At 46.9% G+C, this 27,355-nt stretch overlaps 1 protein-coding gene across 1 annotated transcript in view; it reads right to left on the bottom strand.

Annotated features, from left to right (window-relative positions):
* Positions 1-27,117, bottom strand: part of EFNB3 (ephrin B3) — a gene marked incomplete at its 5' end in the record, with an annotated part of 73,502 nt that extends 46,385 nt beyond the window's left edge. The window contains one exon of the mRNA XM_077917810.1: positions 27,053-27,117. Within this exon, the coding sequence (XP_077773936.1) occupies positions 27,053-27,117 (65 nt within the window). The remainder of the gene's footprint in view (positions 1-27,052) is intronic.
* Positions 27,118-27,355: the final 238 nt, after the last annotated feature.

Genomic DNA, 27,355 nt, shown 5'->3' with positions numbered 1-27,355 from the left:
AGTTTCAGGTTAAGAACGGACCTCCGGAACAAATTAAGTACTTAACCCGAGGTACCACTGTATAGACTTTATTTTTAGTTCCCATATACAGTATATATGGGGCAAACTAGTATATGAGGTGGGGTACAATTATTATTATTATTATTATTATTATTATTATTATTTGCACTGAAACTTGTTTCCACACAACTGATAAATTTACCTAACAAACGCTGGTCCTATTTGATCTGTAAGTGCAAGATGTTGGTTGCTGCTTTTAAGGTCCTAAATCGATCAAGACTTTGGTATCCAAGGGTCTTCCTCCGAGGGGGGTCTGTTCCCCACTCTTCAATGACCCCCTCGCTTTGCATTTCTGGGATTGATATCTGGGGAGGGTCAAAAATCAGCCTCCCAAGACCAGAAGAAGGTTCAGCTAGTTAAAGAACTAAATGGAGATTTATTTTGTTTTTTAACCAGCTGATAAGCTGGGTTTTCCTTGCCAAACGCTATCTGTTCTGTCTGCTGATTTTGCTGTTGCCTTATTTTGATATTTATTGCTACGCTGTTTGCCTTTAAGAGTTCCCTGCTGGAAGGAAAAAACGACACCGAGAGAGACATTTTAAAAATAAAAGAATGACAGGAGGCTGAGTCTTGTTAGATGCACCCTAGAAAACGCACTTCTTTGATGCATTCCATTTGTCATTAAAAAGAAAACCAGTAATTTGAGGATTTATTTCTGCACTTAAAATATTTTTGGAAGCACGTCCTGGTCTCCAAAACCTCTGAAGCGCACTCTCTCTCTCTCTCTCTCTCTGTGTGTGTGTGTGTGTGTTATGCCTATCAGAATACTGTAACATTTCAGAAGTCTATTTCTTTGGTAGGCAAACTAAGGCCCAGGGGCCGCATCCGGCCCAATCGCCTTCTCAATCCGGCCCGCGGACAGTCCGGGAATCAGCATGTTTTTACATGAGATTTTATTTAAAATGTATCTCTGGGTTATTTGTGGGGCATAGGAATTCGTTCTCCCACCCCCCCAAATATAAATATATATATATATATAGGCCCCCACAAGGTCTGAGGGACAGTGGACCGGCCCCCTGCTGAAAAAGTTTGTTGACCCCTCCTCTATTTAAGCTACTTTTGCTTTTCTTTTTTTTAAGGACTGTTAAGTTTAAATAATGGCGCCGCCACCTAGCAAAACCTCTCAAGGCCCTTGATTTTGGTGCCATGCGCCCTAGAAACCGTAAGAAAAAGGTTAGCGCCCCAAAAAAATAAACTTGGGACCAGGAGGTTTCCAACTCTGGAAGGGGGAAAAAATAATAACATGCAAAACCACAAACAAATAAATACAAAAGGGGATATCTTTCCCCTAAACACAGCGTATAAGGTATAGAATTGCTGAGAATCACATTTTGTAAGCTCCCCTCCTCGCCGAAGAGTTTAAAAACTCCTTTCAAACAGTCTGGGGCATAACATTATTTTTATTTTAGCATCAAACTGCTCCAAATTGTTCGTGACCTAATTAAGGAGAGCAGCACCAGCTACCCTCGTCTGCTCCTCAGCAAAATAACCTCGGGAACGCTTGCTGCGTAGCCTCCGGCCTAACTCCCGAGGGCTGGCCAGCGCCATAGCCCTGCGTTTCGGTGCCCTAGGGAGGAAATCCAAATAGCAACCCCAAACTCTTTAAAAAAATGAAGCTGCAGCAGCTGTGAAATCCATCAGCCTCTGCCAAGCCGGCGCCCACCAGCAGCTTTGAACTACAACTCCCGTCGACGGGAGTTGTAGTGCGAAGTAGCTGCAAGGCGCCGGCTTGACAAAGGCTGAGCTAAATGGCCATTTTAACACTATTCCCTAAGCATGTCACCTCTCCCCAATTGTAGAGCCGATTCTAGAAAGCAGGAGGTGATTGTTTGTGTACACACACACACACACACACACACACACACAGACTCCAGAATTCAAAGATGCATGACCAAAACTGATATGTAAAATTCTGACCATGTAGGCATTAGAATAGAATAGAATAGAATAGAATAGAATAGAATAGAATAGAATAGAATAGAATAGAGTAGAATAGAATAGAATTTATCATTTATACCCCACCCATCTGGCTGGGTTTCCCCAGCCACTCTGAGCGGCTTCCAACAGAGTACTAAAATACAGTGATCAGTTAAACATTAAAAGCTTCCCTAAAGAGGACTGCCTTCTGATGTCATCTAAGTCTGGTAGTTGTTGTTCTCTTTGACATCTGATGGGAGGGCGTTCCACAGGGCAGGCGCCACCACCGAGAAGGCCCTCTGCCTGGTTCCCTGTAACTTGGCTTCTCGCAGGGAGGGAACTGCCAGAAGGCCCTCGGAGCTGGACCTCAGTGTCCCGGCAGAACAATGGGGGTGGAGATGCTCCTTCAGGTATACTGGGCCTTTGAGGCCATTTAGGGCTTTCAAGGTCAGCACCAACACTTTGAATTGTGCTCGGAAACGTACTGGGAGCCAATCTAGGTCTTTCAGGACCGGTGTTATGTCTCGGCGGCCGTCACCGGTCTAGCTGCTGCATTCTGGATTAGTTGTAGTTTCCAGGTCACCTTCAAAGGTAGCCCCACATAGAGCGCATGGCAGTAGTCCAAAGGGGGGATAACTAGAGCATGCACCACTCTGGTGAGACAGTCCACAGGCAGGGAGGGTCTCATCCTGCGTACCAGATGGGGCTGGTAGACAGCTGCCCTGGACACAGAATTGACGTGCGCCTAAATGGACAGCGGTGAGTCCAAAATGACTCCCAGGCTGCGCACCTGGTCCTTCAGGGACACAGTTGCCCCATTCAGGACCAGGGAGTCCTCCACACCTGCCCACCCCTGTCCCCCCAAAACAGTACTTCTGTCTTGTCAGGATTCAACCTCAATCTGTTAGCCGCCATCCATCCTCCATTCATTATGTCTCCGCCAAGCCGCCACAGCCAAACCAGGATGGTTGGCGACTCTGCGGCCATGTTTCGGCAGTCACACCTTGTTTGCATTTCATCCCGTCCTGCCATTCAAGGCTGAAAACGGACAAGGACACGTAATTCCAGATCAGGGGCACCCCAGATTTCAGGGCCCAAACCTGAGACCTAGGGGGAGGTGCTTGTGATGTCATGGGACGGGCCCCGGTGATGTCACAGGGCAGACCCTAGCGATGTCATGAACCACAGTTGCCGAGAGCATGTCATTCAGATAAAAAACGAGGCCTGAGCCGTGGAAATGGGGGTTAATTGGGAGAGGGGAGGAGGGAGAATTGGAGGGCCTCCTCTACCCTCCCAAGTTTGTACTATTATTCGCAGCCAGCTCCTGCTGGGCTGAAGTTTGAAAGCCGCATGCACAATCTTAATTTAAAAATAACAATAATTAAAGGCACTCTCACTCGCTGGGAGATTCAGACCCTCCGCCTGCCCCCATGAGAGGGGCACCAGACCAGCCTGGAGACTTCTACTTTCTGCCCCACGCCAACAATGCCCATAAGTGATGCATTGTGGGCAAATTGCTTCCACCTCACTGCTACCTCTGTGTGTGTGTGTGTGTAGAAAGCATCGCACTGTTTCCTGTTCCCCGCTCAAAAAAAAAAGCGTCTTTCCACGCTCGCGGTTTCGCAAGGGCGCCCATAGATCTGTTGCCGGCACTCGCGCAGCCCCATATAGATTAGTGCGGCAAATTACCCGCCGCCTGAACAGTTGCCTGTTGATTTAACAAGAGGGGACTGATTTTTAAGTGCCTCGGGAACATCGATCGGCGGCTGGGCCTCTGCTCTTTTGCTAGATGCACGGAGCCCAGGTGACACGATGGCACTTCACCAACGAACGTCCCCCGTCCCCCCCCCCCCCGTTCTCCCCGTTCTGGTTTCCAAGGGGCTCTTGAATCACACAAAGGGCTGGAAGGACGGGAGAAGAAGAAGTCAAAACAGGAGCCAAAGAAAAGCCAGGAGGAGACGGAGGAGGGAGGAAAATTATGCCACAAATAAAGGTCCCCTTTCCCACCGTTCTGCATTCACAATAGATGATGATTTGACCAATTGGACACAATGGCGAGATGATTTGCCCAAAGAATCACGACCAGGAAAGTGGAAGGGGCAGGAGCTGGTATTACGGCTAGCTAATCGCCCCCCCATCACAGTGGGCCGCTGAAGGGTTTAATTTGAGCCATCGCTTTCCACCAGAGTTCCTGGAAATGGACACGATTCAGTCCCTCCCCTCGGTGGGTATCGAGAATGGCCGCAGCCAGGCGTCCGAGACGGAGCCGCCCTCGCCCAGCCGCGTTTCCCTTCCGATGGATAACTCCAGCTTAATCCTCCATCAACAAGCTTTCAGATATTATTTTCAACTTTTAAGGGAAGGCCCTCGGCGGCTGGTTGTGATTGATAACCGCCGTTATCGCCTTGGTTTTAAAAATAACAGCAACATGTACACGGCCTCGTTTTCCCCCACCCGTGCGGTGTGTGTGTGTTTTCGGTTGCACGTTTTGCACTAAAGAAGCACTCGAGGGGGGAAACGATGCTCCCTTCCGGGGGGGCGAGGGGTGCCATTATTTCCCGAGTCAAATTAGGCAGCAACATAAGATGATAAGAATCGCTGTCTCAGGTCAGAGGGAAGAGCAATGTAGTCTGGCCCTCCGGGTCGGCTAACAGTGGCCGGCCAGATGTCTCCGGAAAACTCAGGAGCGGGGAAGGCATGGTAGCAACTGCTAGGCCTTCTGCTGCCCCCCACATCTGGCGATCGGGGAGATACGCTGCCGAGGACAGAGAGAGGTTCCGGAGTTGTTCACCATTACCTGTCTCCCCCTCCATTTGCCTAATCCGGCCTTCCCAATCCTGGTGCCCCCCCTCCAGATGTTCTGTTTTCTGACGGGAGCTGCAGCCCAGGCCATCTGGTGAGCGCCGGGTTGGGGAGCGCTCGCCTCGTCCTGTTAAAAGCTCGCGATCCCCTCCGCCCAAACATGGCAATAAATTTCTGAAGTTAATTGTGTGCAGCCGAGGAGGAATTTCCTTTCCTTTCCGCCCCCCCGCCCCTACCCTCGCAGCATGTGGCTTTGCTCGCTCGCACCCATAACAACAGGTTCCTGGATCAGGCCAGCAGCCCACCTTCCTGTTCTCACAGAGGAAAACCAGATGCCCCCATCGGAAACATGCAAGCAGGATTCGAACACAAGACCGACTCCCCTCTCCCAGTAGCTTCCAAAAACTGGTACCCAAAAGCATCGTTGCCTCTGACCACAGATAACCATCATGGCCTGTTGCCACGGGAAGCTTTTTCTCCCAGAATCCTCTTTCAAAGTCAAGTTGGCAGCCGTCGCTTCCGCCTTTGGGAGCGAGTTCCAGAGTTTCATGCGGGCTGCATAAAGAAGCCCTTCCTTTTATGCGCCCTGAATCATCCAACATTCAGCCTCTTTTGTTATGGCCACAAATTATAGCATCGCAAGAAAGGGAGACCATCCATTCCTTCTATGTCACACTTAAGCGGGGCTACCTTTGAAGGTGACTCGGAAACTGCAATTAATCCAGAATGTGGCAGCTAGACTGGTGACTGGGAGCGGCCGCCGGGACAACATAACACCTGTCTTGAAAGACCTACATTGGCTCCCAGTATGTTCCCGAGCTCAATTCAAAGTGTTGGTGCTGATCTTTAAAGCCCTAAACGGCCTCAGTCCTGGATACCTGAAGGAGCATCTCCACCCCCATTGTTCTGCCCTGACACTGAGGTCCAGCTCCGAGGGCCTTCTGACGGTTCCCTCGCTGCGAGAAGTGAAGCTACAGGGAACCAGGCAGAGGGCCTTCTCGGTAGTGGCACCTGCCCTGTGGAACGCCCTCCCAACAGATGTCAAGGCAATAAACAACTATTTTACTTTTAAAAGACAACTAAAGGCGGCCCTGTTTAGGGAAGTTTTTAATGTCTGATAATGTATTGTTTTTAATATTCAGTTGGAAGCCGCCTAGAGTGGCTGGGGAAACCCAGCCAGATGGGTGGGGTATAAATATATCATTATCATCATCAAGTTTGCCCACACCTCTAGAGTAGGGTTACCAGACATCCCCGTTTACCGGGGACAGTCCCCAGATTTACACATCAGCCCCCATACAAAATCCACTGGAGTTGAAAAGTGTCCCCAGATTCATTGGGGGGGGGGAATCTGAGAGAAAACCCCCGATTTGGCTCTCCTTTAAAGACAAGCCCACACACTTCCGAAACAATACGCGAACCGAACGACGGCCGTCCACCGAAATCCACACCTCTCCAGATTTTGCAATGCGGTTCTCGAAAGGCGTACACAGGGAATGGTGCCTCCCGGCCTCACTGATTTCTCTGCTCGCTCGCTTTCCTCTGCTGTGGCTGCCTCCTCCTCCATCTCCACCTCCAGGAATGCTGGGATATTCCTGAGGATCTTGTGGCCGCCCCAAAGCGTGAGAACATGGTCCAGTGGATTAAGGACTGCACCCTTCCTTTAACAGGAACTTTAACAGGGAGAAATGTAAAGTATTGCACTTGGGCAAAAAAAATGAGAGGCACAAATACAAGATGGGGGACACCTGGCTTGAGAGCAATCCATGTGAAAAGGATCTAGGAGTCTTGGTTGACCACAAACTTGACATGAGCCAACAGTGTGACAAGGGAAGTAATAGTGCCACTGTATTCTGCTCTGGTCAGACCTCACCTGGAGTACTGTGTCCAGTTCTGGGCACCACAGTTCAAGAAGGACACTGACAAACTGGAACGTGTCCAGAGGAGGGCAACCAAAATGGTCAAAGGCCTGGAAACGATGCCTTATGAGGAACGGCTAAGGGAGCTGGGCATGTTTAGCCTGGAGAAGAGGAGGTTAAGGGGTGATATGATAGCCATGTTCAAATATATAAAAGGATGTCATATAGAGGAGGGAGAAAGGTTGTTTTCTGCTGCTCCAGAGAAGCGGACACGGAGCAATGGATCCAAACTACAAGAAAGAAGATTCCACCTAAACATTAGGAAGAACTTCCTGACAGTAAGAGCTGTTCGACAGTGGAATTTGCTGCCAAGGAGTGTGGTGGAGTCTCCTTCTTTGGAGGTCTTTAAGCAGAGGCTTGACAACCATATGTCAGGAGTGCTCTGATGGTGTTTCCTGCTTGGCAGGGGGTTGGACTCGATGGCCCTTGTGGCCTATTCCAACTCTATGATTCTATGATTCTTCCTGCTTTTTCCTTCATTGGTGCCTGGCGCGAGGCATACACAAAACAGACTGGCAGCAAATTCCAGGGACATGGGCTTCCCAACTTTGTCCTCAGTGTCTTGTTTATTTTGGTTTCTTATGGTGCATTATACACAGACAGGGTTTTGTTTTTTTCCAGGGGGTATTCAAGAGTACCAGCACCTTTTTTTGTCGTCGTTATAAAGCGTGGTACTTCCTGTAACAACTTCACGGTGTTACACCGCACACACAGAGATTTATCGTTTTGATTTTTGTGGACCCTTGGTGGGCTTTCCCCCTCCTAATCCTAATCAGACAATAAATATAAGATAGAATCGATTTAGCTGTACACATAAAATAGCTTTACTGACAGGGGTTGGGGATTTCATTGAACTATACAGCCGGCAGTCCCCTGCGTGGGAATATGTAACATTAGTGGCAATTACAGTTTTCATTTTAATTCTCTCGGGGATTGCTTCAACCCGGATCACTTGGAAATAAATAAATAAATTTGTATTTTAGTTCAGTCTGATCGATTAGTTGGGCTGCTGATCATTGGGTATCCCGGGGAAACGGATGAAGGAATTTATTTATGGCTATAAAGTTATCTTTCATACATTTCTGAATTAGCTAATGGGCTTGATCAGTAAGTATACTGGGAAAATGAATGAATGAATGAATTCATATTTAGGAATAAATAAATTCATATTTAATACCTTTTGGAACTAAACACTTGGTTTGCTGGTCGGCGGGTGCATTGAGGAAATAAATAAATGTTTACTGCTTTCTTTGACTTTGGCATAGTTGCAAATGAGGTTTTTCGTCGTTTGGTTTCGCTATTTAGCGGAGCCTAAAATAAACAACAATTAGGGCAAGGGTGCTGGGGGTGTCTTCAGGGAAATGTCTTGAGGTTAAAAATGGGACTATGTACCCATAAAAGTTGGGAGCCGCTACACTAGCTCAAAGTGTGCATATAAATGCGTAAATTTATAAACCCAAAATAATTTTTTTTATTTAATTATTTTTGTAAACCCAAAATAATATATATATACCGGTACATTATATTGCATTAAATAAATGCATTAGGGCAAATGACTCGTATTGGAAGAAATCAGCGCTAAAACACCTCTGTTGAATTTATTTATTTTTTAAAGTTGCATACTGATTAGGAAATGTGGAGATCTGAGACGCAGAAACTTAGGAGCCTGAGACAAACTGAAATTGACCGATCAGCCCATCTTGATGCCTAAGTCAAGACTTTTATTTATTATCAGGAGACGAGATATCACTTGGGACCTTGCCTGGCCAACAGTTATGCTAGATCAGGTTCAAAGGCGATGGAGACCTGGTACAAGGGAGGTTTCCTTCTTCGCCGGCGGTCCGGCCATCACTGCACGGCGTGAAGGTCACACCAGCGACACCCTAGCAGAGTCCGATTAGGGGCGTGCAATTATTTGCTCCTTAATTTTATCGGGAATTTCGACGTCGTAAGCAGAGGAGTCTTTGGAGACTTCGCTGCCAAGGCAGCTGAGCCTGTCCTGGCTCCGGGACACAGAACTGTCGATTTTAATAAAAGGAGAAAGCTGGGATTTACTGGGCCGCATCAGCAGATATTTAAGTGCGCACACGGCAGTGGAAAGGACATAAGAGTCGCTCGCACAAAGGAGAGAAAGATGACCCCCCCTTTTAAAAAAACCAAACCCAAAACTCTTTGTAGATCGTCTATAGTCAACACAATTTCCATTCGGTGCCTAGCCAAAACCCCCCGACAAGAACCAAAAATGTTATCCCCGTAAACCGAATTTGCACCATGAAACAACAAAAAAAGCAGCGGCTGAAAAAACCACAATACAAAAAAAGACTTTGTAGATTTCCCCCCCCCCCCCCCCGGTTCTTTTTCTGTTTTTTTCCACCGTTTGTGTGCACAGGGGTGGGCTGGGGAGGAATTAATGTAATGTGGTTTTCAATATGGGCAGGAAACCAGTTTTTAAAAGCAGTCGAGGGCCGAACAGGAAGGTGGATTTACGGTCACATGCCGAAGCTTCATGCGCTATCCTGCAACACCTGTAAGCAGATGTGCCCCACCTGAAAAGCGCCTTATTGCTCTCCCCAGCCATCATTAACCACCACAGAACTCATTGCGCTACGAGCTTTTAAAAGGTCTCGTTCGGTGGGGAGCGGTGCGGATGGGGGGGGGGGTTTGCAAACTCAATTTAGGGGAAGAAGGAAAAGGGGGAGAAACCTAAATTCAGGGGTATTGCAAGAGAGATTCTGGGGCTTATCAGGTGCAATGTGGTGCTATGCACCATCACAAAGGGAACATCTCTGGTCAAGAGACTAGGACCCTGTGGGACTTGACATCTTTCCGCAGGGCCTGCAAGACAAAGCTGTTCCGCCAAGCCTTTGGCCAAGGCACAGCCTGACTCCCTCCTTTGGCAATCTTCACAGAACTCTAGTCCAATGGTTGCCATCAATTTGATTTGAAGTAATTTTTTAATGAAATGATTTTAAAATGTTGTCTTATTTAATTGTTGTTAGCCATCCTGAGCCCGGCTTCGGCTGGGGAGGGCGGGATATAAATAAAAAATTATTATTATTATTATTATTATTATTATTATTATTACCCCCCCCCCCAAAAAAAAGCAGAAGTGAGACATTATTTTGGAAAACCGTTACAATGATATATAATTAAATTCAGTCAAGGGAATTTGAGGAAATCATTTAACAATGTTACTAAGATTGGACCAAGTTCAGTTACGATTTATGTTTGTTTGTTTGTTTGTTTAAAATTTTGGAAAATCAATAAAGTTTTTTGGGGGGGAAACAAACGCAGAGAGGGGGGAGATGGCAAACTATCTTTTTAACAGGAGGAAATGTTGTGCTTCTGAACAGAGTTAATGCAATATTATGGCACTGAAGGTTCTTGCCAGGCCTTCCATGGAAGTTTATCACTTACTCACGATCAACAGCCAATGCCATTTTATAAATGTGTTGCGGGCAGTATTAGAATCTCAAGTATATAAGCCAATTGCCAAACAGCACCTTAAATTTAGGTTTCGGCCGCCACAGTGCGCTGTCTAGGCGCCGTTTTCTCCCCCCCCCCCATGAAATTTGTCGTTTGTTGCTGTTCATTTCGTTTCTATACCGCTTTAAAAAACACAAACCTCAAAGCGGTTTACAACACGGAGGAACATCAAATAAAAGAACACAGAATAAAACAAATTCAAACTTCCAAGGGAAATATTTCAGAGCCTTCTTCTCTTAAGGGACATTTCGCTTTGCCCAGGGATCTCCACGCAGTCGTAAATGGACCCATTCGCCCCTGGAGCCTGGGCTAATTTCTATCCCTGGTTGTGGGAAGGGGTATTGGTTTGTTGTTGCTGCTGCTGCTGCTGTTATTTCTACTATGCATTTTGTGGTTTTCGCTTGAATTTTAATTGTGAACCACCCTGAGATATGTGGTATACCAACAGATTAATAATAATAATAATAATAATAATAATAATAATAATAATAATGGACTGTTCTGCTTATGCACGCAAGTCTGCATAACACTGTCCTCATCCGAAGGCCCCATCCCGTATTCTCTGCCCCCAGTTTATACCAGACTGATGGTTCCTACAGGGCCTTAAGCTTTGTTTCAACTTACTGGATGATTTTCCATGGAAGTGGTAAGTAAATGAGAATGAACTGAACTCAGAAATGGAAAGCGTAATGGTCAACAAAAGAGGTTCAAAGACTGCCTCAAAGCAAACCTTAAAAATTGTAGTATAAACACTGACAATTGGGAAACACTGGCCTGCGAGCGCTCCAGTTGGAGAACAGCCTTTACCCAAAGGTGTCATGGGCTTTGAAGACACTCGAACTCAGGACGCAAGGGAGAAACGCGCTAAGAGGAAGGCACGCTTGGCAAATCCACACCATGATCAGCTCCTGCCCGGAAACCAATGTCCCCACTGTGGAAGGACGTGTGGATCCAGAATTGGCCTCCATAGTCACTTACGGACTCATTGATAAAGCTGTGTTTATGGAAGACAATCTTACTCGGCTACGAGGGATCGCCAAAGAAGAAGGAATGAGAAGATGACACAGGTTCAGTATTCAGTGTCATGTGGATACTGCCCTAAATTTGTATGAAGGACCGACCTGACCGGAAGAGTCCGCGACCCGAAGGAGGAGGAGTATCAAGAGGAATGGAAAAAATTCAAAGACTATTTAGTTAAATATGTTAAGATAACTTAAATAGAATTACTTGCGAGTGTCAGATTGGCCTAGGGTTTAATTAGGTCAGGGGTCTGCAACCTGCGGCTCCGGAGCCGCATGTGGCTCTTTTACACCTTTGCCGCGGCTCCGGGGCGGATACTTGCGAGGGGAGGAGGCGCATTGTGCGCCCCGACACTCCCCACTGTGGCGGGCGCTGTACTGGCATGTACGTCGGTCACTGTTTTGAAGGGGAGTGAAGAACACACACACACACACACACAAAGGTAACTTGCTAACTTAACATTTATTTCTATGAGGAGGAGTAATTCTGAGGGGTCAAACAAAGAAATAATAAAAAAGTGACAAAAAAGTTATTTTCATAATGACGAGTTTTGCGGCTCCCAGTTTTTTTTCCCTTCGGAAACGGGTCCAAGTGGCTCTTTTTGTCTTAAAGGTTGCAGACCCCTGAATTAGGTGATGTTGTAGAATACTATGGATAAAAGTTAAAATGTAAAGAAAGATAGATGTTAATGGACTAAGTAAATTTTATGAGAAATCAGGTTTGGAAAACTGCTAGAATGATTTATATGGAAACTCAGCCAGGGGGATTCGAGGAAAGTCACTTAACAACGATAACAAAAGTGGAATTTCTACAGCCAGGATATATGTTTGTTTGTTTGATGTTTTCTTTTTATGTTTGTGGATATGTTTGTTATAAATTTGGAAAACTAATAATTTTTTGGGAAAAAATAAAAATAAATAAATTTGTATGAAGGAACAGGACCAGGGGTCGTATCCAGTATTAAACCTGCTCAGAGGATTAACTGTGTTAAACTATTGGACTCACTCGCACAGGAAGTAGCAGCGGGCAGCAAACCGGCTAGTTTTAACAGAGGTTTTTACAAATTCATGGAAGAGAGGACTACGGGGGACTACAAGCCACGGAGGCAGCAAATCTTCTGAACAGCAGTTGCTGGAAACCGCAGGAAGAGAGAGGGGTCTTGTGTTCGAATCCTGATCGTGGGGTTCCCACCATGGACACCTGGTTGGCCACTATGAGAGAACAGGTTGCTGGACTATGATGGGCCATTGGGCCTCCTCTTCTTATGTTCTTAGAGGTTTATAGCAAAACTGCCCTGTGGAAACCGCCACAAAACCACATGTACACTTTTTACGAAAATCCGCCGGAATACATCGGGTCAATTTGCAAAAAAAAAAAACCCCACCAAAAAAACAAGAAACCTGCTTTATCCCTTGAAAGCAGTAGGAATTTATTGCCACTAGCCCCGTCGTGAAAAACATCTGCAAAAGACTTGCCCCAGCCGGCAAACTGCCCTCTCTCCCAAGATAAGGCCCTCGCTTACGATCCCTTGTGAAAAATAGTGGGGGAGATCCTAGATGCCCCAAAATGCTTTTTGAGGCTTGGGGAAGAAAATATCTAGTAAAGGTCAAATGAGCTGGAGTGGTTTAGCTAGGGGTTGGGAAGGCCGAGAGTGAACACGATAGCAATCTTCGCAAACACGAAAGGTCTCGTCTTAAAGGAAGCTGCGGTTGGTCTCCAGGTCTGCTGGGTGAAGGATAATGGCAAATAGCATCCAACCACCTCACCCCCAAAACCCCCAAATTTCAGATGAACAAGAGGCAGGATTTTCCAAGGCTCTTGATGGACCACTTAATGATTTCTCCCCACTTTCCCTCTGTGCCAGATGCTTCCGGGTTTCGACTGCACTTCCATCGCTTCCTTTATTTCTTATCCGTTGCATTTTATTGCGTTAAGAACAATTCTACGGAATTCAAGCTGCAGTACAGTGAAATGCAATGAATAAGGAGGGGGAGAGAGAGAAAAGAGCAGTGAAAATACAATTAAAAATCATACGGCATCAAGATGGAACCAAGACTGGACTTCTGGGTACCAGGCTGCCTCCTCCCCATCACTTCTGGCCCATCCTGCTCACCTAAGAACAATCACAGACACACCTGGATGAACTTCGGTCCATGGGAACCCTTGCCCAAAATATAATCAGGATCCTGAAGAATTGCACCTCCTGGGTTTCCTAGCTGGGTGTGGGGTTTTTTGTGAGCCTAATGATCGGTCAGAAACAAGAAAGAGAACCAGAGGCCTTGTGTACAATAGATCACTTCCAGAGCCTTGTTTACAACCCATATCCCTGTCTGCACAGAAGATGGTCAAACAAGGTCTTTTGCAGTTGTTGTTTTTAAAAAAGTAAATTTAGTGTTATCCAGCTTTCGATTTGAGGAGGAATTAAAGAACCTCTTAATAAGGGTGAAAGAGGAGAGCGCAAAATATGGTCTGAAGCTCAACATTAAAAAAAAACCTAAGATCATGGCCACTGGTCCCATTACCTCCTGGCAAATAGAAGGGGAAGAAATGGAGGCAGTGAGAGATTTTACTTTCTTGGGCTCCATGATCACTGCAGATGGTGACAGCAGCCACGAAATTAAAAGACGCCTGCTTCTTGGGAGAAAAGCAATGACAAACCTAAACAGCTTCTTAAAAAGCAGAGACATCACCTTGCCGACAAAGGTCCGTATAGTAAAAGCTCTGGTTGTCCCAGTAGTGATGTATGGAAGTGAGAGCTGGACCGTCAAGAAGGCTGATCGCCAAGGAATGGATGCTTTTGAATTCTGGTGCTGGAGGAGACTCTGGAGAGTCCCATGGACTGCAAGAAGATCAAACCTCTCCATTCTGAAGGAAATCAGCCCTGAGTGCTCACTGGAAGGACGGATCCTGAAGCTGAGGCTCCAAGACTTTGGCCACCTCATGAGAAGAGAAGACTCCCTGGAAAAGACCCTGATGTTGGGAAAGATGGAGGGCGCAAGGAGAAGGGGACGACAGAGGACGAGATGGTGGGGCAGTGTTCTCGAAGCTACTAAAATGAGTTTGAGCAAACTGCGGGAGGCAGTGGAAGACAGGGGTGCCTGGCGTGCTCTGGTCCAGGGGGTCACGAAGAGTCGGACAAGACTAAACAACAACAACCAAGCTTTTGATTGATAAGCTAACAGAACTATCCGGCAGCAAAGTTTTAACCCGTGATTAAAACATTTGTTGATTAATCGTACTGCCTCACTGATCAGAGCTGGTGAAAAATATCTGGGAATCTGGGTATCAGAATAGGCGATGTAGCTGTCAACACCACCCCCATCTAAATTCGCATGGGTTTCAAGACGGATGGATTTTTTCTGGGCTGGGGCAGCTGCGCAATCGTTAACACTTTGTTCCAATGTAATATTTGGCAATGGCACATATGCATATGCATACCGGGATCTGCCCCTCAATGTTGCAACCGTTAATAAGCAATGTGGAAATATGAATTTGTAAAAGATGTTTCCTTACGCCTACAACAAAACGGAACCTTCCGGAAGGCACTCGGAGGGCCTGCAAAACAACAGCAACTTTTTTGCCGCATAAACATCTGTGCATCCGCCCCAAAGACGCATTTGAGAGATTCAGTGTCGAAATTCGGGAGATTTGTTTATTTGTTTAAAACGAGGAGGCAGAAAACCCCGGTTTCGTTCGGTTTGTTGCTCCAGAGAGAAAAAAAGACATCACTTTAATTTTAAAATATCTCGTTTATCCCAAACGGCCTGAGGGACTTGAAGGCGGCTGTGGCGATGGTGTTGAGACAGTGGGTCTGAAGTACATAAAACCGGGAATGGTTTTGGAATAATTCCAGACTTCTGAGAGACAAGAGAGGAAATCAGGCTGGGCTTCAGCGTTCAGCATTATTCCTTGTGGCATCACGCACCGTTCGTGAAAACCGGTCGCGAGGAAAAGGCACTCTGCACATGATCAAAGGGACTCTTGTGCCATCCATCTGCATGGTCTGGGAATCACCCCCGGGCAGAGCGGACTTGGCAGCCAGGTTTGAATCCGCGCTCAGCCATAAGGCTCACTGGATGCCCTTGGGCCACGCACAGCCTCACCCACCTTGCAGGGTTGATGTGAAGAGAAAATGCAGAGGAGGAAAACCAGGTGAACCTCCTTGGAAGTAAAAGTGGAATACAGTGGTACCTCAGGTTAAGTACTTAATTCGTTCCGGAGGTCTGTTCTTAACCTGAAACTGTTCTTAACCTGAAGCACCACTTTAGCTAATGGGGCCTCCTGCTGCCACCGCGCTGCCAGACCACGATTTCTGTTCTCATCCTGAAGCAAAGTTCTTAACCGGAAGCACTATTTCTGGGTTAGCGGAGTCTGTAACCTGAAGCGCATGTAACCTGAGGTACCACTGTACAGTGGTACCTCTGGATGCGAACGGGATCCGTTCCGGAGCCCCGTTTGCATCCTGAAGCGAACGTAAGACGCGACTGTGTGTCTGCGGGTCGTGTTTCGCCGCTTCCATGCATGCGCGTGACCTCATTTTGAGCGTCTGCGCATGTGCGAGTGGCGAAACCCGGAAGTGACGCGCTCTGTTACTTCCGGGTCGCCGTGGAGCGCAACCCGAAAATATTTAAGCTGAAGCTTATTCATCCTGAGGTATGACTGTATACACACACACACACAATACCATTAAAGTGCGTCTTTCCCTCAGGGAATCCTGGAAACTATAGTTTACACCTCACAGAGCTACATTTCCCAAGATTCTTTGCAAAGGAGCGGGGACGTGCTTTAAATGTACGGTGCGTACACACACACAAAAGTCTCTCTTTTTTTCCAAAGGAAGGGAAAAGAAATCACCAGCACGCAATGCCTCCTCTAAAATGATAGGCTTCTGAAGGAAAAGTACCGCGTTATGCAATTACATCTCTGCAAAAGACCATGAAGGTCATCCAACCGGACCTTGCCGCAGAGGCGAGGGCAGGACCCCTCACGCCCCGAATCCTCTCCACAAGATTACTCGGCAAGACAAAAGAGTATAAAGGCTACAATCAGAAACAGATTACAGTTTGCCACACGTGGTTTCGGGGGGGGGGGGGACCAAGGACCATCAAGGCCAAAAGCCCCCGTAAGGGACAATGTCAAGTGACTTCAGATCGGCTGGTTTTTCATTTGCAAGGAAGGATAAAACCTGGATGCAGCAGTTTAAAAAAAAACGGGGGGGAAGAGAGAAAAATCAAAACGAGTGCCAGACTGACTCCACAGAAGCACTCGAGATGTGAGATTCTTACCTATCATAAATGTCACATTTTCGGCAAAGGGGTGGCGTTTCCTAGTGGCAAACGGGAAGAATATATTCTTCGTGCCGAATTGCCTGACAGGAGATAAAGACAAAAAACGCCTTAAACAATTTGACATCTGTTTGCCAAGGAATCACAGGCAACTCCCCAGGTGTCAAGAGGAAGAAAATATTTTACAAGGAGCCGAGCCGTCAAAGCTACACCCAGATTGACTGCTGGTTTTTACAGCTGCCAAACCGAAACAGGTAAGCGGATCACTTTTATTGGGTCAACGTCGGCGAGGGGGCTTGCGGGTTACGCAGCAAGGCCGCGGCGGGGCCGGAAAATCTCCGCGTAAAACTCGCAAGAGGACTCCTTTCCATGCGGAGAGGTTAGGAAACATTGCCGGCATTCGTCGCAAGAGGCAACACCCCTGAGATGAAGGCTGCGGTTGTTTCCTGCGGGGGAAACCGAGGCAAAAGCAGACAGGCTACCCACCCGGGAAGAATGGTAGATGAAGCTGATGGACTATATGGAATTGGCGGAAATGACTGGCAGAATCCGAGACCAGGGAGAAGAGTCGGTGGACGAAGATTGGAAAAAATTTTAAGTATATTTACGGAAACATTGTAAAATTAATGAATGCTAGAAGGATGCTGGAATAAAGTTACATGGTTTTAGCAGAAGTGTCATAAAGAACTAAGTAAAAATGGATTGTTAATGGGCCAAAGTGTAAAATTTAAGGTCAGATTGTGTTAAGGTAAATTATAGAACAAAAATTGAGAAAGATGGAAAGGATTTGCTGAAATAGTTAATTGAATTAGAATACAAAAAAGGGAGGTGTGAGGAGGTCGATGAAACAAGTAAATGAAAGACAAAGATATGGAAATACTGGATGTGTTTTTAAATGTTTTTGTTTTTAAATGTTTTTGTGTTTTTTTATTGCTTTGCTGTATTGTTTTTTATAGTATCCATCTTAGTATCCCCTTAGTATGACGCAAGGATCTCAAGTGTCGGCGTGCATGTGTGAACGTAAGCAGAAAGCCCTGCTGGGTCAGGGCCAAGGTCCATCGAGCCCAGCGTCCTGTTCTCTTTGGAAGACCGCAAGCAGGACTCTCCCCTCTCGTGGTTTCCAACAAACGATGGAGGGAAATCACGGCCTAGCAGCCACAGACAACCTCCGTCCTCCGGGAACTCGCCTAACCCTTTTGCAAAGCCTTCCAAGATGGCGTCCGTCACTTGCAGGAGCGTAGCCCACTGTTTGGACAACACGGCATGAGAAGCACTTTCTTTCACCTTCCCCAGCCCAGCTGCACCAAACGGCCCTGGGTTCTAGGATTGCAAAAGAGGGAAGAAACTTTTCTCTGGGGTGACCAGAACTATACACGGCGTCCCAAGCGCGGTCGCCCCATAGGTTCACGCATGGCAGCAGTATGCTCTATTATTGTTTTTATTTGCAGATCGCGATCCCTCGCGCCGAATTTGCTTCTTCCCTAGCCGCTGCCACACAGAGCGTTGGCGTCTTCACGGAGCTACCCGCTAGGACCCAAAGGCCTTGCTCCTCAGCCGCCGCCAACATGGCTTCCAAACCACCTTAAAACAGAGATGGACACTGCTCACAATTCACACGGACGGTTATGAGTTATAAATCCCTATCTGGCTTAGGCTCTGACTATTTGAAGGGCCCTTTTCTCCCCTTTGAATCTGCCTGGGCTCTGGGACCTTTGGGGGAGGCCTTTCTCTCGCTCCCGCCACCCTCACAGGGACGCGGGGCAGGGCCTTCTTGGTGGTGGCTGCTCCCAGGCAACTTTGGAACTCCCTGCTTAGAGAAGCCAGACAGGCTCCCTCTTTGCTGTCCTTCTGCAGGCAGGACAACAAAAGACTTTTATTCTGACTGGCTTTGGGGGACTGACAGGTTTTTTTTTTAAGGAAAGGGCTTTTTAAAAAGTGTTGTGCTTTTTTTTACTATACTATTTGTAGTTCAATAAATTCATTTTTATTGTTGTTTCTTTGCCTTTTAACTATTATCTTTTAGGCGTTCATAGCCTTCTGTGTTTTATCTGTGTTTTAATTTGCGTAAGGCGCCTCGAGTCCCACCCTAGGGAAAGGGCAGGATATAATTAAACACAACAACAACACACTTCCAGCGGAGATTCATTAGTCATCCTCGCCTCTGACTTTTGGGTATCTCGTGAATACCTTTTTATGCCAACGGGCCTGATCTGTTTAATTTTTCTTATGATTGGCCAGTCATTCTAAATGATCATTTGGTACTTTCTAATGTCTGCATGGTATTTTGTCTTTTTTATTATATTAAAGTATCCATAGTCTTACACCCAACTGATATTGTACACGAGATGGTACATAAATACTTTTGTGAATAAATGAGCAGGCCTGCAGCTTATTCTCAGATAACCAACAAGGAGAAAACATTTTCATGCAAAATCTCAAATCCTCCCAGATCTTTTACACATCTACCCATGCCCTCCTATAGGCCAAAAAAACAGACTGTGCGTTGGGTCAGGCTAGCAGTCTTTTGGTGTCTGACACTCCGGTTGAATCCATCTGCACGCAACAGATTTCAAAATGGCGTTCTCTCCAGGAAACTGTGCGAAGGAGGCTGAGAATTTCTTTGAGGTCTTGGCATCTCCACCAAAACTACAATTCCCAAGATCCTTTCAGGGTGGGCACGAGGAAAACCAAGCTGGCTAAAACTGGTAATCAAAAACAGATATGCAAGTTTGTTGCGTAGATTAGGGGTGGATAGAATTTAAGTCTGTCAAATCTACTTTACTTTTTACGGAGACCCAAAGATATGCCAACCACATGCAAAAAGCAGAATCCATTCAAACCTTACAGGAGCCTCCCTTTTATTTAGCATTCATCACAATCTGTTTTCAGGGAGGTTAGACGGCGTGGCGTCAGAGCAAGTGTTATTATCCGACACTTTCCAGTATCACTTTCCTTATCGCTAGAAAGTCTGGTCTTCTGGGGAAGAGAGTTTGTTGCACAGCACATCCCAGGCAACTGCAACTCCTCGGCCCGAATTTCCGGAATTAAATCCCACCTGGAAATAGCGAGAACCTGGGAGCACATTTGTTCTCAGCACCGGAACAGAACCGAGCTCGCATAACAAAAGTCCACTCTTGGCTCTTCCCAAGTTTTCAACGTTTCAGCAGCTTCGTTTAAGGCAGAAAAGGTGTTCCTCAGTTGCTGAGAAGTTTTAAACAGGGATGATCTACTATAAATCATTCGGAGACGATTTACCAGTAGATCCTGAACAACCGCCCGCCCGCTTCTGATGTGGATCTGCCCTACCTGTGATAACAGGAGAGAAGAGGGAAGCCAAAACAATCTTTTCAGAAATAAATATCATTGCCAGATAGGATGAGCAGACCGAACGACTTCTCAGTCTGTACACAATTCTGGGGTGCAGGCTAAAGTTGACGCAACTGAGCAGAGCGTCACATGAGACACTCCCCCACCCGGGGCAAGGGGTACGAGAACTCCTGCAAAGTTTTTAATCCAAATTAGCGCGCCAGAGCTCAGATAAATCCACGGCACTGTTCGACCACCTCTAACGCACATTTTAACTTGCGCGATTTCAACCCTGTGCGGTTGGTGGAAACGGCGCAAGTCAACTCCAAGAAAGCAGAGAGCTTAAAATTTATTTTTGCATGGGGTCGTCCCCTTGGGTTACCCAGCACAAAAACAGCTTTTAAACTCTCCGCCTTGCTTGCTAGGCAAGTCCCTCTCTCCTTCCCATACCTGTTAGCTGAAGGAGAGCTCCAAGATTTCGGGTGCACAGGATTTTCGTGTATACATGGAACCTTTGGAACTGAACCCATGCGCTAGATGCAGCCGTACTGTATAGGTTTATCGGGGCTTGCGGCCCAAAAAGCCACACAACTTTCCTCACCGGGGGTGAGATGGTCGTATCAGACAGCTACCCTGTCGCATAAACACAGCTTGCAACGCAACGTAAAGCAATGTCCCAAACGTGAGGCGCACGGCCCAAAATAAGTGTGCCCCTCAAATATTTTTATTTATTCAATATGTATACTGCCCTTCATCCACAGATCTCAGGAATCGCCTTCCACCAGGCCAGTTTTCTACGTGGAAAAACTGCCTTATACACCGAGTTAGACCTTAGCTCAGTTCTTGCCTGGCAAGGTTTCAGGAAGGAGACATTCCCAGCCCTACCCGCCGGGGATTGAATCCGGCAACTTTTGCAGACGAAAAACAGACGCTCTTCGTCAGGGCAACCCCTTCCCTATCGAGCCCAGTGGTCTGCCAGGGTCTTGGACCGAGAAAGGTCTTTTGCATCGCTTGCTTTCTGACATCAGAGATGTCAGGGATTTAATGTCTGAGCTTTCTGGACTGCCATAGAGCATGGGTAGGCAAACTAAGGCCCGGGGGCCGGATCTGGCCCAATCGCCTTCTAAATCCGGTGTGCGGACAGTCCACAAATCAGCATGTTTTTACATGAGTAGAATGTGTCCTTTTATCTAAAATGCATCTCTGGGTTATTTGTGGGGCATAGGAATTCGTTCATTATTATTTTTTCAAAATATAGTCCGGCCCCCCACAAGGTCTGAGGGACAGTGGACCGGCCCCCTGCTGACAAAGTTTGCTGACCCCTGGCCAAAGAGCCACGGTCTTTCCTATTGCTGCAATTGCAGAATCCGGCCTGTAAAAAATGAAGAAGCCTGCAGTTCCCAGGCTGTTTGTGCCATCATGTTGTGTCATGAGGGCAGGACTTTGGGGGGGTCACTACGTTTTGAAAGAGGTGGAAACAACCCCCAATCTAAAGAGGGGAGCTTTCCATTAAAACAGAACCTAAAAAAACTAGTTAACTGCTCCACTGGGCAGTGAGTCGAAACATGGGACAAGCTGTGGCCACGACAGAGAAAACAACACCAGGACAACTTTGCTTGAAAGCGTTTTGGACATTGATGCGACTAATGTGCTGGTCTGACACACACAGACACACACACACACACACCCGAAATTTGCCCGCTGCCTTTCAGGTCCTAAGGCCTCCCAAAGCAGCCCACTTCAATAAATAAAAGAACGGAACAATCCTTTTCGGGAAATATAGAAATCCGTTGCCCAAACACATCCGAGCCGCAGATTAGAACGAGGCACAGCCTCCCACTGCAATGCACACAGAACGTCTCTGCGTACTTTCGCCGGCTTAAATATTCATTGTTGGGGCAAGCCAAAGGGCTTTTCCCCTTCACAACGCTTCCATCACTCATGCTTCCGGGGGAAGTGAGGGTTTTGATCCGTGGAAATGGCGGAGCCACCGAGTTGGAGCTGGAAGATTAAAATCCAGAGCTGAAAAGGGGAGAGGGCGATGGACTTAGAATCACAGAGGGACCCCGAGCATCCTCTGGTCCACGCATCCCCAACCTGCAGCCCTCCAGATGTTTTGGCCTACAACTCCCATGATCCCTAGCTAACAGGACCAGTGCACAGGGATGATGGGAATTGTAGTCTCGAGACATCTGGAGGGCCAAAGGTTGGGGGTGCCTGCTCTAGTTCAACCGCAGAATGTCTCACCAGAGTGGTGCATGCTCTAGTTATCTCTCGCTCGGACTACTGCAATGCGCTCTACGTGGGGCTACCTTTGAAGGTGACCCGGAAACTGCAACTAATCCAGAATGTGGCAGCCAGACTGGGGACTGGGAGCAGCCGCCGAGACCATATAACACCGGTCTTGAAACACCTACACTGGCTCCCAGGACGTTTCCGAGCAAAATTCAAAGTGTTTGTGCTGACCTTGAAAGCCCTAAACGTCCTCGGCCCAGTATACCTGAAGGAGCATCTCCACCCCCATCGCTCTGCCCGGACACTGAGTCCAGCTCCAAGGGCCTTCTGGCGGTTCCCTCGCTGCGAGAAGCCAAGTTACAGGGAACCAGGCAGAGGGCCTTCTCGGTGGTGGCGCCCGCCCTGTGGAACGCCCTCCCACCAGATGTCAAAGAGAAAAACAACTACCAGACTTTTAGAAGACATCTGAAGACAGCCCTGTTTAGGGAAGCTTTTAATGTTATTGTATTTTAATATTCTGTTGGAAGCCACCCAGAGTGGCTGGAGAAACCCAGCCAGATGAATGGGGTATTATTATTATTATTATTATTATTATTATTATTATTATTATTACTACTATTATTATTATTATTATTATTATTACCCCCTACAAGGCATGAATGTGCAGCTGTCCCATACGGGGATCAAACCTGCAACCTTGGCATTATCGGCACCCTACTCTAACCAACCAAGCTGTCCAGCCTGAGTTCTTTCACGGCTGGGGGATGAAAGCACCTTCTGCGCAAGGCAAGGAAGTGATGGAGCTTCTCTTCATATGTTTTCTGGACTGCTAACCCACAGCAGTTCCTGCCAGCATGGCTAGCGGTGACGGATGATGGGAGTTACAGTTCAACATGATCTGGAAGGTCACACACCTTGTCCGCCCGACACGGAGGCAGGCCGTAGGTCTGTGGTCATGTGTGATCGGCATGCACCTCTGGTCCGCTGCGCCTGCGCAGATACGACGCCTGGTGTCAAACGTCTTGCTCTGATTCCCTTTGGACCACATCAGTGAAGCCAAGAGAGGGGTCTTGTCACCTGGGCAGCCCGGGACCTCCAGACACACCTCCCAGGATTGTGCCCCGGGGACAAGCTAACGTAGCAGTTTGACTTCACCCCCGGAGGCACACTCCATTGACTCTCGAGACAAGATGGGTGCCAACAAGGATGAACATTGAGGGCAGGCGCAGAAACACACCTGATCAAAACCAGGCTGCAGGAGATTCTCCACTTACGGGATTCACACTTTTAAAGGCACATTGCCACCCGAAAGAGATGAAGGGCTCCCCCGTCCACATCTCGGCTTAATATCTCCTCCAACTCCTGCCGTCCAACGCTGTCCCGCTATCTAAATCCAAAGATTCCCTACGTTTTGAAAAATCCGAATAGGAGAGAGCCACAACGGTCGCATGGGTAATCTCTGGATTTAGGGGAAAGGGAAGTTGCGGGAACAGCAGGATTTCGAGGAGAAAGCCGTGTGGACGAAGGGGAATTAAAGGAGATACCCGCGGGTTCGCAATCCACAATGAGATGAAGTGTCACAGGGACACCGGGACACTTGAGAGCCATCTCAGCCAAGTCTACAGGGTGTGGCAGAATTTCCAAGAGGGCTGGGTTGCGAGAAACCAGAAGAGGACGAATTCAGATCCCTTGGAGGACATGACATCCCATCTCTGGGGCTAAAATGTTTGCCATCTGATCGCGAAGGCAAGAAATGCAAAGCACACTCTCCTTTTTTTCACTGGGAAAGAAAGATGATAATAATAAAGAATAGATGAGCAACTCCAGGGAGGGGGAGATATTGCATTCAACTCTCACATCCTTTTAGACGTACGCAATTTATTTATTTTTGCCACAATAACCACCACAGGTGGGTGTTTTCCCCCCCCCTCCCTCCACAAACACCCTTCCGGCTGAGACGGACCCCAGAACGAAAGAATCGCAACCTTTACTTTCGAAAAGACCCTTTTTGATACGGCGGTCAACCAATTTATTGACTCATTAACTCGTCGCATTTAAATAAATTTGCACATTACGGGAACCTCAGCTCGCCGAGATATGGGAGGAAAGCGCAAGGACGCAACTATTTAAAAATCAAAAGCTCTTGCCGGAAGGAAAGCCTGCCTTTAATGTATCTGCGTGACCTTTGCAGCAGTCATTCGCCGGGACCAATATCACCTCCTCACAAACAACCATACGCCATTAAGACAACCGAGGCAGCAGATCAATCAACTTTTAAAAAAAGCTTTCTAAGTTGATTAATCTATTGCAGCCATCTGGCTTGGGAGGGGAACCCAACAGGTACGCACAACAGACACAAACACAAATATTCCGACTCACACCAAACTCGCACGCCAGAAGTGGCGGCTGCGGGAGTCACAAAAAAAGATGCACAACTCATGCGAAACTCTCTCTTTCTTCTGAGGGGGCCTGAGATGAGTTAAGAGAGCGGGGAGGAAAAACCCCCAGCCACAAAATGGATAGGAAAAGATATACGCTCAAGCTACACAATCTTTGCTGAGTTGGGCAGAACAATTTTAAAAGCGATTGCTCTGTGTGGGTTCTCGGGAAACAACAACTTTTCCTCTGAGAAACAACCTTCGCTTGCTTGGTTTTAAACAATCGCGGGCAGCCCACAGGCCAGAGCTTCTGAGGGTATTTCCCCTCTTTGCCCACATTTTATCCAGTGGAGAGAAGCGCTCCCCCTTCCCTAATTTTTTTACGCCACGCTAACTAGCTGAAGCTGCCTGCACCACTCTTTCCTCTGGCCCATCCTTCCCCTTTCAGACCTAAATCTGCAGGATAATAATAATAATAATAATAATAATAATAATGGCACTCCTCCACCCTCCAAAATCCCCAAACAGGAGAGATTCCACCAATGGGGGGGGGGGGGAATACCTCTGCTGGGACACAAATGGGAATAAATTTTAAAAACTACAAGAAAGCAGCAGTTTGTATGTTGAATTTTTTTTTGGCAAAGTTCTGCTGTGGGAGCCCCGCCGGCATGAAGGTGGCCTTGGGCTGGAGGCAGTCTGCGTTCTTGCCAAACCCATTCATTCCTATGGGGCTTCTATGCTGGAGAAATTTCCCACTGAATTGTGGCCACAAAACCAAGAGAAACGAGAGAGAGGCTGGAGGCCTGCTCTGCTCGGGTTTGCAATTTCTAAATAAGTAAATGTGGGGAACCTGCCCCTCAGTCCCTTTTGATTGTTTCCAACAGAGTTTCGGTGATCAGATGTGCACATTTATCAAGGAGTGGGCGAGGGGGGGGAGGAAATGTGTGATGTTTTAAAAAACGTAATTTCCCCTCCTCCATTTGGAGATTTCTAAGGTGAGAGAAAAGGTAGAAAGAAAGAGAAAAACGCACATGCACACACACACACACCATGATTTAGGCAAATAGGCCTATTAAGTTCTAATATATATTTCTGTTGCTAGGAAGCGTTGCCTCGCATGGCGACAGAGCGCAAATTGTAGCACTTATGAATCACAGGTTTTTTTCCCCCAAGTGCGAGAGAGAGAGAGATTTTTCTGACAAACAACCGCCTTGCTTTCCTCTCCCTTTCTCTCCCCGCCCCCCCAGTTCCCTCCCCAATTCCCCAACACTGTGTTTTTCTTTTTTCAAAAATAAAAAATAAAAAATGATGTGATGCTGAATCTCGGCTCCTATGTAAATTATTCCAATCCAACCTCCTCCTTGCTTAAGGAGAAGAGGAAAAAAAATTGTGCAAGGAGGACTAGGGTTTCAGAAGTTTTTGGGGGTTTAGCCACAATTGTTAACAGATGGGAGTCAGTTTCTGGGACTCAAGCAGCAGTGTGTGTGTGTGTGTGTGTGTGTGTGTGTAGAGAGAGAGGGGGTGGAGAGAAAGTATTCATCCCATCTCAAGAACACCTCAACCAGCTCAAGGGGAAAACTGACCAGTTTTGGAAACTCAGAGAAAAGAGGAGCAAGAAATAAAAGTATGTTTTTAGTCTGACCTATTAAAGCTGTGATCTGGGAGGGAGAGTGTGTGTGTGTGTGTCTGCATGCGACCACATGCATTTTACAAAAATGGGCAGCGCATAAGAACTTCCTGTCCTGCCCATTCATTTCAATGCACCGCAGAACAACTTCCCAAGCGGGGGGGGGGGGGTGCCCCCTGCCTGCCCGCCCCCCCAAAAAAGGATTTGTGCGTTTTGAACATTTAATCCACACATACAAAGAGAGAGACAGAGACAGGAGTGAACGTGAGCACACAAAAGAGGAACACAGATAATTACAGAACCCAGTCTGCACAGACCCACCCAAATCGCCAAAAAAAAGTTGAAAGCACCAAGGCTTGCACACCAACACACCTCCACAAGCCCCAGTGCCTTTTCAACAACCATTATGGAACCAACCAAACATCAAGTGCGCGGAAAATCTCTTGCAGCAGCTGCTTTGCAAAAAGAGAGGAAAAAAGTCCATCACAGCAACACATACAAGCTCATCATTCAATCTTCAGATTACAGATGAGCATGGTTTTTAAGTTATCCCCGGCGCACAGAGGGTGCAAACCCTCCTGGATTGCTGACATTCCATATTTAATTAGGGGAGTTCCACTGAAATTAACTTCCAGGAGCAAATGTGTTTTAGCATCAGGGTGTTAAGAACACAAAACACACACACACACACACACCGACACAGCTGACAACTCTTTGGTAGTGCTGTTTTGCAGATAGGGGTGGCTGGAACTTTCAAATGCAAGTTATCTTTCAATACCCTGTGGAGTCAGGCATAAACCTCGCCTAACTAGTCAGTTATCAAAATAAACTCTTCAGGGCTAAGAGGGGAGGGAGAGAGAAGGAAACCACATTTAAGGAGAGGAAGACACTGGAATCAAAACTTGCCTCAATCTGGATATACTGTGTATATATATATATATATATATATATATATATATATATATATATATTTAAAACAAACAGCTCTTGATGCAAACCCAAGAATCAAATTCTCACCCCAGTTGCAAGTCTTGTCCTCCTAACCCGGCCGGATGAAACCCACAGGAGTAGGGTTTTGCAAAAAGGGGAATGTATTAAAAATGTGAAGGAGCTGGAGCGAAACTGGTGTGAAACTCGCCTTCTGTAGAAGGACTCCCTTGAAATCTGACCACCACAACTACCCGCACCAAAGCACAAGGGATATTGTATTTCCCTAGATTCTCTGGTTTTTGAGTCCAGGGTTTTGCCAACTCGAGAATCCAAGTAAGATTTCATTTCTTTTTTTAAAAATAATAATAATGCACACATAGATTTCGCCCC

The sequence above is a fragment of the Podarcis muralis genome, chromosome 13, assembly GCF_964188315.1.
Source record: "Podarcis muralis chromosome 13, rPodMur119.hap1.1, whole genome shotgun sequence".
In the NCBI taxonomy this organism is placed as follows: domain Eukaryota; kingdom Metazoa; phylum Chordata; class Lepidosauria; order Squamata; family Lacertidae; genus Podarcis; species Podarcis muralis.
This window is presented reverse-complemented; position numbering and strand designations above follow the sequence as displayed.